General features: G+C 50.6%; 1 protein-coding gene across 2 annotated transcripts; it reads right to left on the bottom strand.

The window, feature by feature from the left end:
- Positions 1-952: 952 nt before the first annotated feature.
- PRAM1 (PML-RARA regulated adaptor molecule 1) lies at positions 953-11,476 on the bottom strand. 2 transcript variants are annotated; one of them, XM_062596250.1, is made up of 10 exons: positions 11,104-11,476; positions 8,067-8,766; positions 6,651-6,723; positions 5,952-6,064; positions 5,022-5,076; positions 4,328-4,421; positions 3,567-3,729; positions 2,951-2,984; positions 2,006-2,040; positions 953-1,372 (listed from the first exon to the last, which is right to left on the bottom strand). In XM_062596250.1, the coding sequence occupies exons 1-10, from the start codon at positions 11,104-11,106 to the stop codon at positions 1,365-1,367; spliced, it is 1,278 nt and encodes a 425-aa protein (XP_062452234.1). In that variant the 5' UTR covers positions 11,107-11,476; the 3' UTR covers positions 953-1,364. The 2 variants fall into 2 exon arrangements, with proteins under 2 accessions (XP_062452234.1, XP_062452235.1); XM_062596251.1 differs by having other exon boundaries at positions 953-1,369.
- Between the last annotated feature and the right edge of the window lie 444 nt (positions 11,477-11,920).

Here is an 11,920-nt window from a genome sequence, read left to right as displayed (position 1 = left end):
TGCTGTGCCAGCTGTGGCCACGGGATCAAGGTTGCATGCTGAAGGCCGAGAGTAGGAGTTAGAGCCCAAGGATCCCTCTTCTTTGGGGTTCCTGGTCTAAGAGGATCCTGTCTCCGGCCACTGGATGCAACTGGAGCGTTTGTGCTCCCATCAGTTTTAAGTGTGCCCCCTTCCACCTCTCGCTCAGTGTAAGGCCTTCATTAGGGGGAGAGTTTGCAAAAGGACGAGTGCTTGCTAGGATCATTAACAAGTTAATCAAACAAATGTCCACACTGATCTGAACTGTTTGGCAGCCCATTGCACTGGTGTATGATGCTGAACATGCCCACAGGAATATGGGCATATAGATCCCAATAATTCCTGGCAGTTTTGCAGGGAAGCAGTCTGAGGGCCACGGGATATTCCTGGGATGCATGCTCAATAATCACTGCTATCCACAATTTTTTAGAATATTTCCTTGGCCAATCTGACGCTGGCTCAGTTCAAGGGACTTTTTGGAGGAAGAGAGTTGTGCAGGAGGCAGCCAAAGGATTGGTGGGACCCAGCCAGAAGATGCATGAGAGGCCATGGCAAGGAAGTGCAGTTCAAACTGAGAGAGCTGTCTAAGGTGACACGAGGAGACTGTGGCAGAGCTGAGAACTAGAACCAAGTTTCTGAAGTTCCACCAAGCTTTAATCTCCTGGCCAGTGCATGGAGACAACCGGGGTGCTCTGAAGGTTTGCGCAACACACTCAGAAATGACTGATGCCTGTTCACATCCCTGTCTGAGATGTAAGGATGAGACGTGCACATCAGGAATTTGATACTTTGTCCCCACTAGTTCTGCTCTGTGTCAGCCAGGGAGGTGGCAGTGACCACAAAGCAGGTTTCTCAGAGCTCAGATGAAGTGGAGGCTGCTGCGCCTTTTGAAAGTGTCTTTCCTTCTAACTGCTGTCTTTTATTTATATCTCCTTGGTAATCACATCTCAAGTACTGGCATTTCAAACCCGACTGTGGTGATATTTCCCCTTTTCTAGCACAAGGATTTCAAAACAAGAAAGAAAAACAGATTTAGCAATCCCCAATTAAGACCATGAAACCTTCTCAAATCATTGCCGTATTTTACACAGACAAAATAAAGCCACAGAGAAGACAGTTTGATTTAAGGATCACTTTCAGCCCTCTGGCTGGTCCCTGCTTTTATGGGACAAGATCCCTGCAGAATGGTGAGCCTTCCAGTGCTTCGGCTCGGCAAAGACACAGTCACTTTGGCAGGCTATTTGAAAGGCAGCGGGAGCATGACAGATAGAGCTTTTCATGTTTAGACCCTCAGAGACGTCTCTCTGTTGATGGTGTCTTGTGACTTTTGCTTTAGCATGGATTGCTCAACCTGCTAGACAGGAATAGATAAAAATATTTGTTAATTGTTACAGTTAAAAGACATTTATCTCCATCTTCTGAGCTGTTTGCAACATAGAGAAGGGAGTTCCCATTCCAGGAGTCAGCAACTGCTCCGGAAAGGGCATCCCTTGTTCGTTGTATAATCAGGCACATCTCAAAGAACATTGATAGGTCCCTACGGGCTGGGGAGCAAGTGGAGGGAGCAAGATGAGAAGGGAAATGGTTTTGGGAAGCCCTAATAGTTGGGAACAGAGGAATGTGAGGGCCTCTGGGGAACTAAGAGAAAGAAAAGGATGTCCCAGAGAGAGGGAGAGACTGGGGAAACCACAGAAACCATGGCTCTTGAAAGAGGGAAGCTGCAGATATGGCAGTGGGACAGGAAGGGGGGCCTAATGCTGGCTCTTGGCACAGGGAGCTTGCCTGGAGAAGGGGTCATGGGCCCATGTGATCTCTGCCTGCTCTGAGTCTGTTGGACTCCGGGGGGGCCTGGACGAGCAGGAGCTCAGGATACCTCTGCTGCCTTCCCCGTGCAGAGGGCGCAGTGCCCTGGACCTCGGGGCAGGTGGGCAGGCAGCTCCCAGCCCCTCAGCAAGAAGCTAAGGCAGCAACTCACTTCTGCACCTACCATAAATCTCAACGTCGTCATAGATGTCAGTGTCCCTACGAAGAAAAAGAACAAGGTGCTGTGAGGAGTGTGGCCACCCACGGGAATGCTGCCACCACCTCCCACCACCAAGGCAAAGGCCAACTCATGCTCCTACCCCTCCGCTGTGCCCAGCCCCTTTTGCCTCCTCTCAGATTCACACTCACCCTTCTGGGCTGATGTCCGCAACGCTGGGATGAATTGCTGCCCTTCCCCATGCCATTGCAAAGGATCAAACACAACAGGAAATAGGACTTTTTTTTCCCCTATAAACCATGGCAAAAGCTGACCCTTTTGCTCTTTGCTGTTTTCTCTCCGCCATTGTCTGGTTCAGGACAGCTCGGCTCCTCGAAGCCCCATCCCTGCCCTGCTCCCCATGCCACTAGGACCTTTAAGCAGCCTTGCGCAAGGCCATATAAACTATGACGTGAGTCTCCTTTGGCTGTCCATCCTGCAGAGATGGGATCCTCTGGCAGGGGAGAGCATGGCTCGGTCCCTCACTAGGCTCCTCCTCGCACTGGCGACGGCAGTCCTGTCCCGGGCTGCTGGGAGCCTCAGACCCAGCTGTGCAGATGGGTCGCGCTGCCCTTTGCACTGTGCGGCTGGCAGCATCTGAGCAGTGCCGGGCAGGTCCCATGCAAAGCGACCGCAGTTTGGAGGAGGGGGTGACAAAGCCCTGGGAAATTGCTACTCTCCCTCTCTCATGAATCAGTGCCAGAACCTCTTCTGACACCCAAAATCTCTGGAAAGGGCAGATTTTTCCCTTCAGGTTAAAGAGCAGGCATTATCCTTAGGGATTGCTGCACAGTTTGTGTCCTTGGGATCGTTTTGAGTCAGCACTCAAAGGCCGAGGCTGGTTCAGTGCTGAGTGTGCAATTGCTACAACTTCTGGAATGGGGAGGAAGCGGCTGGGGAAGGGGTACTCACAGGTGTAGCATCACGGCCCGGGGCACATAGCCATCTGGAAGACAGCGAGGAAAAGGACGTCAGGAAGTGCCAGCAGAAGGGGTGAGAGGGAGGTTGCACCCCAGCGCGTGTCCCTGTCCTGCATGCGGGGGGCTTAGTTTCATCTCACATCCCCAGTGTATGTAGGGAGAGCGCAATGCGCTGGCAAAAGTCTGCTTTGCTTTTGGGTAGGAGCGAGAGGTAGGCATGTACAATGCAGCTATTGCAATGGGAGCTGCTGTTTGCAGGCAGAAAGGAAACTACAGAGGCTAAAGAGCTTTGAGATCCCCAGCAAAAAGGCTGCTCCTGCAGAGGCTTTTAGCAGAGGGAGATTCAAAGCTGAGCTAAAGCACAAAGGCTGGTGCTGAGTGGAAAGAAGAGCAGGACATTTTTGCAGAAGGAAGTAGGAACATTTGAGACCCAGGATAAATGCTGAGTCTCTTCTCTTTAATGGCAAGGTGATGGCGATGTCCCCTCCAGTCTATCAGTGCCATCAGTGTGTGTGTGAAGAAAGATGTTTCTGCTAGCAACTGCCTGAAAACTGTGTACTGTCCTCCTGTGCTATCCCTCGGCAGAGCCTCAAACCGCACTGACTTACATCTCCTCTGGCTGTTTCGGCAGAGAATTTGCTCCCTATTTGTAAACTGAATGACATCTAGAATTTCTCCTCGTCTGAGCGGGAGGTTCTTCCCTCCACCTCTCTTCTCCGTCGCTGCAGGGTCAACCATCATTTGTGTCAGGACACGGATGTCTCCTTCAAACTGGAACACAAACAGCATTGCTACCACCCTGGCATCAGCTCAGGCAGCTGCCCTGGAGGAGCGTGAGCTGGGCAGCTCTGATCATTCTCCCTTCTTGGAAAAAGCAGATTCCTCTTATGCAAAATGTTCTGTGGGACCAGTCTTACGTTGGGATATTTCAGTGGGGAAGGGGACAATTTTCAGCTGCCACTAGCAGGCTGTGGGGGAGGAAAGGCTACTGTTGAGTAGAGAGCCTGGAAAACCCCACAGTACAGATGTTCAAGGCTTCCTGACGTCCTTGCAGGGAACAGAATCTAGTAAGGAGTTGGGAATTCCTACTCTCCTCTTGCAGATACCCAAGCAGAGACCTGAGGGCTGCTGTGGCTCCCTGCAGAGCCCTGGCCTCTCGGCATGCAGACGCACATGGTGCCATGGACCCACTACTGGCCTTGTAATGGGGAATTTCACATCTGTGGTTAATTCCAAGATAAAAGGCATTTTGCCTGATCTCTGCAGTGCACAACTCTTCTCTGCCTTTACATTACATCCTTCTCGGGGTGCGGTGGGGGGTAGGTGAGGGTTAGCTTAGAGGGTTAAGTAGCCATTCATTACTGCTTACCTTGAATTTCTTCTGAAACTCCCTGTCTGCCTTCTCTTCCTTCTTGCATTCCTTGAGTGTCATCACCTTCGTCCTCTGAAAGATCTGGCCTTCTCTGCAGGGTCATCGAGAATCACAGGACAGCTCAGGTAACCCCAGCTCTCCGCTCCTTCCCATCCCCTTCTTCCCAGGCTGTTGTCCTATCTGTGGCCCGTAGTGTTTCCTTTGCATTGGGTTTCCCCCAGCACCCAAAGGTGCCTCCCTCCAGGGTACTAGGCTCTCGGTTCAGGTTTAGTCCTGCCTGATCTGGGATGCTTCACACCTTTGTATCACCCATGGAAGGTTTTTAACTGTTCAGTGCTTAAGACTTCTGCCTAGCGTGAACTGAGCTAAACTCAGCCACAGTTACAGACAGGTCATGGTGGGGAAGGAAGGAGGTGTATTTGGGGCAGCAGGGCCCCCCAGATTTACTGTGGCTGCTCTTGATAGCGGTGGCTGGGCTGGCATGTTGACAGTGCTCACTGCACTGCTCACCCACTGCGCCGACAGTCCTCTCTGGTCTCCTGCCAGCTAGAAAACTTTTCAGCCACTTGTGCTTTTCATCACAGACGTTCCTATTGCAAAGCCTCCAGCTTTGCCATAGCATAGCAAACTGGCGATGAGTCCCGATTTCCTGGCAATTTTGGGCCCATAAAATCATCAAAACTCTTGTTACCTCTGTGCAGTTGGCATCATGGCCACATTGTTAGCGGCTAGACCAGCTCCTCCGCCTGTAAAATCAAATTCAGAGAGGCGAGTGCAAGTGAAGCTGGTAAATGGTGTAGGTGCCCTCTGAGACGCAACACAAGGAATATCTGCAGGCCATACTGGGGGAAACTGGGCCAGCCATCTCCCAGTCACTCACTCACTCTTCATCCCATCCCATGCCTGTGCACAGCCCAACCAGGAGTCCAGCCATGGATCTCCTCTCCTTGTCCTGCTCCTCTGCAGGGGAATGGTTTGCTCGGTGCAACTCAGCAATGGAGTTGAGCAAATCTGGGTAGAAACTTAACGCTTTTCCTGTGGTGTAAATGGCATTTCTCTGTTCAGTGTATGTCATTTGGGAAGAAGCTGAAGTTAATGTAGCTCTTCCTTCAGGTGAAAGCTGTCTCCATAAGGAGGGCAGGTGGGAGGGGGAGTGTTAAAACAGCCAGGCAAGGGAGACTGAAATGGCAAGGAGAGCTTTCCCCTCCACCACTCCAGGCCCTGGGACCTCCAGGAGTGTCTGGCAGCTGATTTCAGAGCAACACCTTGAAACAACCTGGGGCATGATAGGACATTCTGGCAGTACTGGAGCAGCTGTTCTCCACAGCCTCCAGGGCTGCCTGCACTCCTGGTAACAGAGAAGGGGCCATGGACATCCCTGGGCTCAGCTGATGCTTTTTGGCTCACCTGGGAGGGATCCAGCTGATAAGCACATTTGGGAGTGAGAGTTTCAGTCCTCTGAGCACTGGGGAGTTTCAGTTACCCAAGCCCTTTACAAGGCTGCAGAGAAATGTGCATGGGAGCAGCTGCTTAAAGCGCACGCTCCACTGGCTGCCTGTGGTCATCGGGGCCTTGGGGCTGTCTGATCCACAGTCAGCACCACAGCTCCTTCTGTACGTACCTCCTCCAGAGCGGGAACATGCTGGGGGCTGGGATGCAGCACGTAGCGGAAAGCCTTGGCCTCTCCCAAGCAGTCCGACAGGCTCTACGTCATCGTATATCTCATCTTCTTCCCTGGAGCAGTGGGAAACTGTGATTAGAAAGCTGAGTTGCAGAGACTGCACTGGGGTTTGAGGGTAGAGGGTCTGAACAGCCTGCTAGGAGTAGGGCTGGACAACAAGGGGCAGCCAGCTGGGCCACCCATGTTTGGCCTTGAGTACAGGGCAGAGCGGGATGGCAGCTCTGTGCTGTATGCCAGCAGCTCCTTGCAAGGCTCAGAAATGGGGCACAGCACCCCAGGTGATGAGGAGCATCAGCAGGGTGTGATGGCTGCAGTCAGGCCAGCGGGACAAGCATCATGCACCAACCCATGGGCATGTTCCTGCTCTCTGGCAGAGTTTGTCTGGAGATTGGAGGGCTGAAGGATCACGGGTCTGAGCCCCCATTCTTGGCTATATCTTTCTCACTTGTGCACGAGATTTAAACTACAGCCACATGGAAGAATAGCACTCCGCACTGGTGGAACTTGCTGTCTCAAGCTGGGCGCTAAAAATAGGCAGGAAAACCCAAGGACGCTCTTGGCATTCCCTCTCATGACCTTTCCATTGAATTGAGACAGCACAGTGAAAGCACCTGAAATAAGTGCCACCTTGATACCTACCCTGTTAAACTTGGAGCGTTCTGTGGTGGGAATCGTGCTTTGACTGATGCAGTACTACCCGGTTTCAGGTAACCTATGATAAAAAAGAGGAATGGGAGGGAGTCACAAGAGATTATTTCAAGTCTTCTCCTCAATGCTCTAACTTGCTCTGAAATTCAGAGCCTCCCTGGGCTAGTTTTTTGGACGGAATGATGCAGGGTGATTAAACTGACTGCAGATCTGAATACAGGGAGGAGTTTTTGCTCTCTGGCCTATTTGGGGATTTTCTCTCCTTTCCTACACTCTGGAACATGACTCACCAGGGAGCTCAATAGGGAGCTTTAATATACATATTCCCATGTCCTTAATGTTCTTTTCTCCCTGGACCAGTGAGGAAATGGGAAGAGGCTGAGATAGGTATTTTGAATGTGGTGAACACCCCAAACCCAGAGTTTTACTAGAATCAGTACAAGTCCCGGACATTTCCATGTACTCAGGAGTGCTGCTGTCCCCTGTACAATCCCCTATGTACGTATATCCCTGCTAGGATGCCATTATTTTTATCACTAGACTCCTAGCTGTCACCATCCTGGTCTGCCAGACCAGTCAACAGCTGGCAGGAATATCCACAATACAATATCCCAGCACGGCTGAGATTATTCTACCAAGTAACGAACAATCATAAACCAGGCCCTAAAAATCGCTCTGCCCCTAAGCCAAACGGTGTGTAAGTGCTTCTCCTCCGTGGAGCGGAGGAGACTAGCTCCACCTCCCACCAGTCACGCTTGTCTGCTCTTACAATCATACGTTGGACAGGTTGGAAAGGACATCTGAAGTCTCTAGTCCAACCTCCTATTCAGAGTAGGGCTGGCTTTAGAGCTAGAGCAGGTTGATCAGGGCCCCATCCAGCTGAGATATGAACAGCTCCAGGGATGGAGATCCCCCATCTCTCTAGTCTTTGTTGCAGGGCTGCATTACTCTCATAGGGAAGAAGCTTTTCCTCATATTTAACCAGAATTTCCCCCACTGCAACTCATGCCTGTTGCCTCTGGTCCTGCTCCTTTGCATCTCTGGGAAGAGTCTGGCTCCATCCTCTCTACAACCTGCATTAGGAAGCTGTAGGCAGCAATAGGATCTCCTTTGCCCTCTTTCCTCCCAGCTGAACAAAGCCAGGTCTCAGCATCTCCTCTTTCACCATGTGCTCCAGCCCCCAACGGTCTTAGTGCCTTTCACTGGACTCAGTCTTCACCTACCGTCCTTCTCTCTCATTCTTCTCCACATGCTGCGTCTATAAAAGCCCCTTTGTCATTACCACCCCCCACCTCTTCCTCAAACCTCCTGTAATATTTCTATCTACCAGGAGCTCTAGACCCTAACTGGGGAATTTTTCCTTCCTAGGTCTGCCTTTGTAGGAGGATTGCAGGTGCTTGGCCATACTTGGCTGAGTATTCCTTGATGGTTCTGTGGCAGGATGGCTGTGTACCCCAGGATGTGCAGCTGCACTGAACTTCTCCAGATCCACAAGAGGAGGGCGCCTAGGCTTGGCTGGCCTCACTCCCAGTGCCTTGATGTGCGGCAAAGGCTTCCTCCGAGGCAGAGCTGGAGGCCTTGTCTCAGTGGTGCTTCCTGCGGCATTCAGGGAAGCTGGAACGGTTGCTCCTTTAGCAGGAACTATTGGAGAACCCTTGTTTTTGACAGGTGGCCATTTCTGCTGGGCTGTGCTTCTCTGGGGAGGATCTGAGGTGGCTCCAATGTCCTTGTTCAATGCCTCTCTTCCTCCTGGCTTTGCAGTGGCTGACTGGAAACTGGCCTCTTTAGCAATCCCCTTCTTCAGCTGTGGTGTCACCCATGCTGGGTTCTCACTAAAGGGATGAGTAGGCAAACTCTGTCCCTCATTCTGGCCTTTACTGCGAGACAGAGGGGCTTTGGTGAAATCCACTCTCTTGGTCCTGGAGAGCTCGGGAGGTGGCTCACCCTTGGAACCTGGTGCAGAGGTCTGTCCCAGCTCTGTTGCATGGGATGCTGCAGAGCGATTCTCTGGCCAGCTGCCTGCTTTAGGAGCATCTTTCCTGTTTCCCCGGAGCTTTGTTCGTAGATGCCTCACAAGGGCCTCTTTCCCTTCCAGATGTGTCTGTGACTGTTAAGAAATCTCCAGTTAAAACACCATGAAGGAAAATGAATCAAAGCCAAAATAACATTTCAGCTGAGAGAATACAGCATCATTTCAACATGACCTGACACTGAGCCTCCTGCAGAAAAGTAGTTTTTGTTCATAGTGGTCCTGGAATGTGCCTGAGGAAATAGCTCCTTGGGCAGACTGCACCAAGCCAGGAACAGGTCCCACCACCATGAACACATCCAAGAGGAGTTTTATGGAGCCTTTTTTATCTGATCCTCCCTCAGTTTGCTATGAGGGTGGGACAGGGCAGAGGACTGTCATACTGGTAACAACGCTGATGAGGACAGAACTTGAGACATATATTGCACAGGGCTCAGATGGGAGCAACCTGCCTTGCTCTGGTCCTGGTTCCCTTGAAGGCCATGGCAAATCCTGGACACTAGGGAGGTGGTTGTGTTCCCCCTGGACCTTCCGCTTCATGTCTGTGGTCCTTGATCAGGGAAAAGGACCACCTTGCTGAAATACTGATTCCCAAGCAGCAGTCAGCCTGGCTTCTGAGACTTCACTGCTGATGGGTGATGCCAGCGGTCCCGTGCCACAGTTTATCTGATGGGTAACAGCAGGATCGTGCTGTTAGATGCACAGTTTGCAAAGGAAATGATTTCTGGCTAAAGACTCAGTGTGTGTCACTGGGTTTGTCCCTGAAAGAGAGGAGTGAAGCAGCTTGCTCACAGTCTCTTTTGAAAGCACTGTGTAGAGCAGCCCCAAACACCACTTCCCTCATTATCGTAGAAGCAACCGCACGTCCATGTGGGGTATGTCCTGCTTTGAGACTGCCAATGCCAAAAGGAGAAGTGGCTCTGGCTGCCTGGGGACTGGAGACTGTTATATCTGCGTGGGAGAGACAGCACAGAGCAGTCAGCACCCTGCACAGAAATCACTGGAGGAAAACCTGGGATGGCATTGCTGAAATTCATCCTAGCGAAGTCTGTGCAAGTAAGGGGAAGAGGCAGCAGGTCTGTCCTACTTTTTTGACCAGTGCATTTCCTGTGCTACTCACATTGTGCTGAGCGCACACAACGAACTAGGACACATCAGTGTCTCAGCCTCAGACCAAAACTGCCCCTGAGCTTCCTGAGTGCCCCAAAAGCATCTCTTTCAGAAATCTCCAAAGAAAGGCTGCCAGAAGGAGTATGGATGACATTTGGGAGAGGAGGGCCAAGCTCAAGGTATGGGAGAGACCTTAGGTGTGATGTGGGTAGATTTTTATAAGCTTCTCAGAAGGATCAGATAGTAGGGGAGAGATCATTTTCTTCTTCCCCATTTTTTCTACCACTCCATTACACCAGGACCACCAGGTCCTGTTGCATCAGAGCTAGTTGGTCTGCTAAGTTTGCTCTGCCACTAGATCTTGAAGTTCTCCTCCCTCTGGGATTTCAATTTGAGTTTGTGGTTGCATATTTTTTTCTTATCACCAAGGAAGGGCTAACGTGCAGAGAAACTAGAGCAAATTCTGAGGACATAAGGGCTCAAGTTTACACTCCTAAATAAGTGCAAGCTCCCCTTACATCCCTGGAACTGTGTGTGGTAGTCACCTAAAATTCCCCTACTAAAAGACTGTGAGCTGAGTACTCTAAAAATAGTCTGTGATAGACAAGAGAATTCACTATTTCCTGTCCACTAGTTAGTGGAGCTTTCAGATAAATTAGTGAATAAAACAACTTTTTCAATATTCCCAAACATGCATTTGGCTTCTGAATGATTCAAATGTTTGTGAATATCAGTGTGAGCCATTCCATGAGCAAAAGTTTTTTATGGGATACAGTACTGCTGTTGCCGTGTTCTGATAAATTCTAGCTTTTTCAATGTATTTTGCATCAATAGCTGGTCTTCTGGCTTCAGTACTACAATGTAATCTTCTCTTCTTTCACCGATTTTATATCTAACCTCTTGTGCAATTCAGTGTCACCTGGTAATTCTTGCACTGAGTCCAGTAACTCGCCAGAGACTTTGCAAGCTTGGATCAGGTCAGCTGCACATAAAGATTTTGCCTTTTGCTGTACATTTGCTAGCCTAGAGAACAAAGTGATAATGTTATAGTTTGTCTGGCATTCAGCAGCTATTTCAGATTAGCTAGGGTTTCAATACGCACCAGTGGGACAAAAGAACTATTGTCTAAAGAGGGAAGCTACTCGCTGAGGAGGAGCAAGGACCTAGCACCTTGCAGTGACGAAGCCAAAGAAATCCTCTAGTTTTCCAAGCGTCACAGTGGGAGAGACTGCCCTACTCCCAGTGCCCTGTCCCCAGACACAACACAGCCCAAGTGCAAGCGGCCCAGCTGCAGATATTACTTACCATTTTCCATCAGCAGACACTTTCTACACGCTCATCTCCACTCTAAGCACCACCAGAGGCATCCAAGCACAAGTACTTGTGGAAGGTGAGGCTCTCTCACCAGCAGCAGAATCCGTCTCCTCTGAAACGAGAGACTCTTCCCTGAGGGTTGGCAAGAAGCTGTGCTTAATGTCAGGAAGTAGCTGTAGTCTGATGATGTAAAACAACAAGAGGAGGAGGAGGAACAGCTTTCTTGTATTGCTGTCTTCAATACTAGGCTCCGATGTTGCTGAGAAGTTTAAGGTCCATCAAGCCCTGCTGTTCACAAAATGGCCTGACAGGTAGCTGGAAAAGAGGCTTTGATTTGGGGAGCGAATCTGAGTTCAGGTGGCTGGGTTCCTACAACGAGCAAGAAGGCAGATTATGTCCTCATTTCACCAAGGCCAGCATGGCCGGGCTTCTCATCAGGTCTCCAAAGCACCATGGGACCCGCAGAGATTGGAAGAGATTCATGGTCTGCTCTTTGGTGGCTTCATTCCCTACCAGCTGTGTTCGAGTAAAACAGCAAAGCCGGTGCAGGTGGTGTAACAACGTCGGCTCAGCTCTGCACGCAGGAACCCAGGCGCCTTACCTCAGAGAAGGGTTATAAGGCCTCCAGGTTTCAGACGCTGAGACGCATCCAGACTATTTGACCTGCAGAAGAGCTGGGCTTTGATGGGGAAGTGCTCTGCATGGCGTAGTGCTGAATTAGGCCATCAATGTGTTGAAATGTCCTGTTTTCACCGTTTATTGCCTCAGAGACAGGAAAGGTGCAGAGGCTGAGTCAATCCCGTCAGCG

The sequence above is a fragment of the Rhea pennata genome, chromosome 27, assembly GCF_028389875.1.
Source record: "Rhea pennata isolate bPtePen1 chromosome 27, bPtePen1.pri, whole genome shotgun sequence".
In the NCBI taxonomy this organism is placed as follows: domain Eukaryota; kingdom Metazoa; phylum Chordata; class Aves; order Rheiformes; family Rheidae; genus Rhea; species Rhea pennata.
The sequence above is the reverse complement of the archived record's forward strand: the minus strand, read 5'-3'. Positions and strand labels throughout refer to the sequence as shown.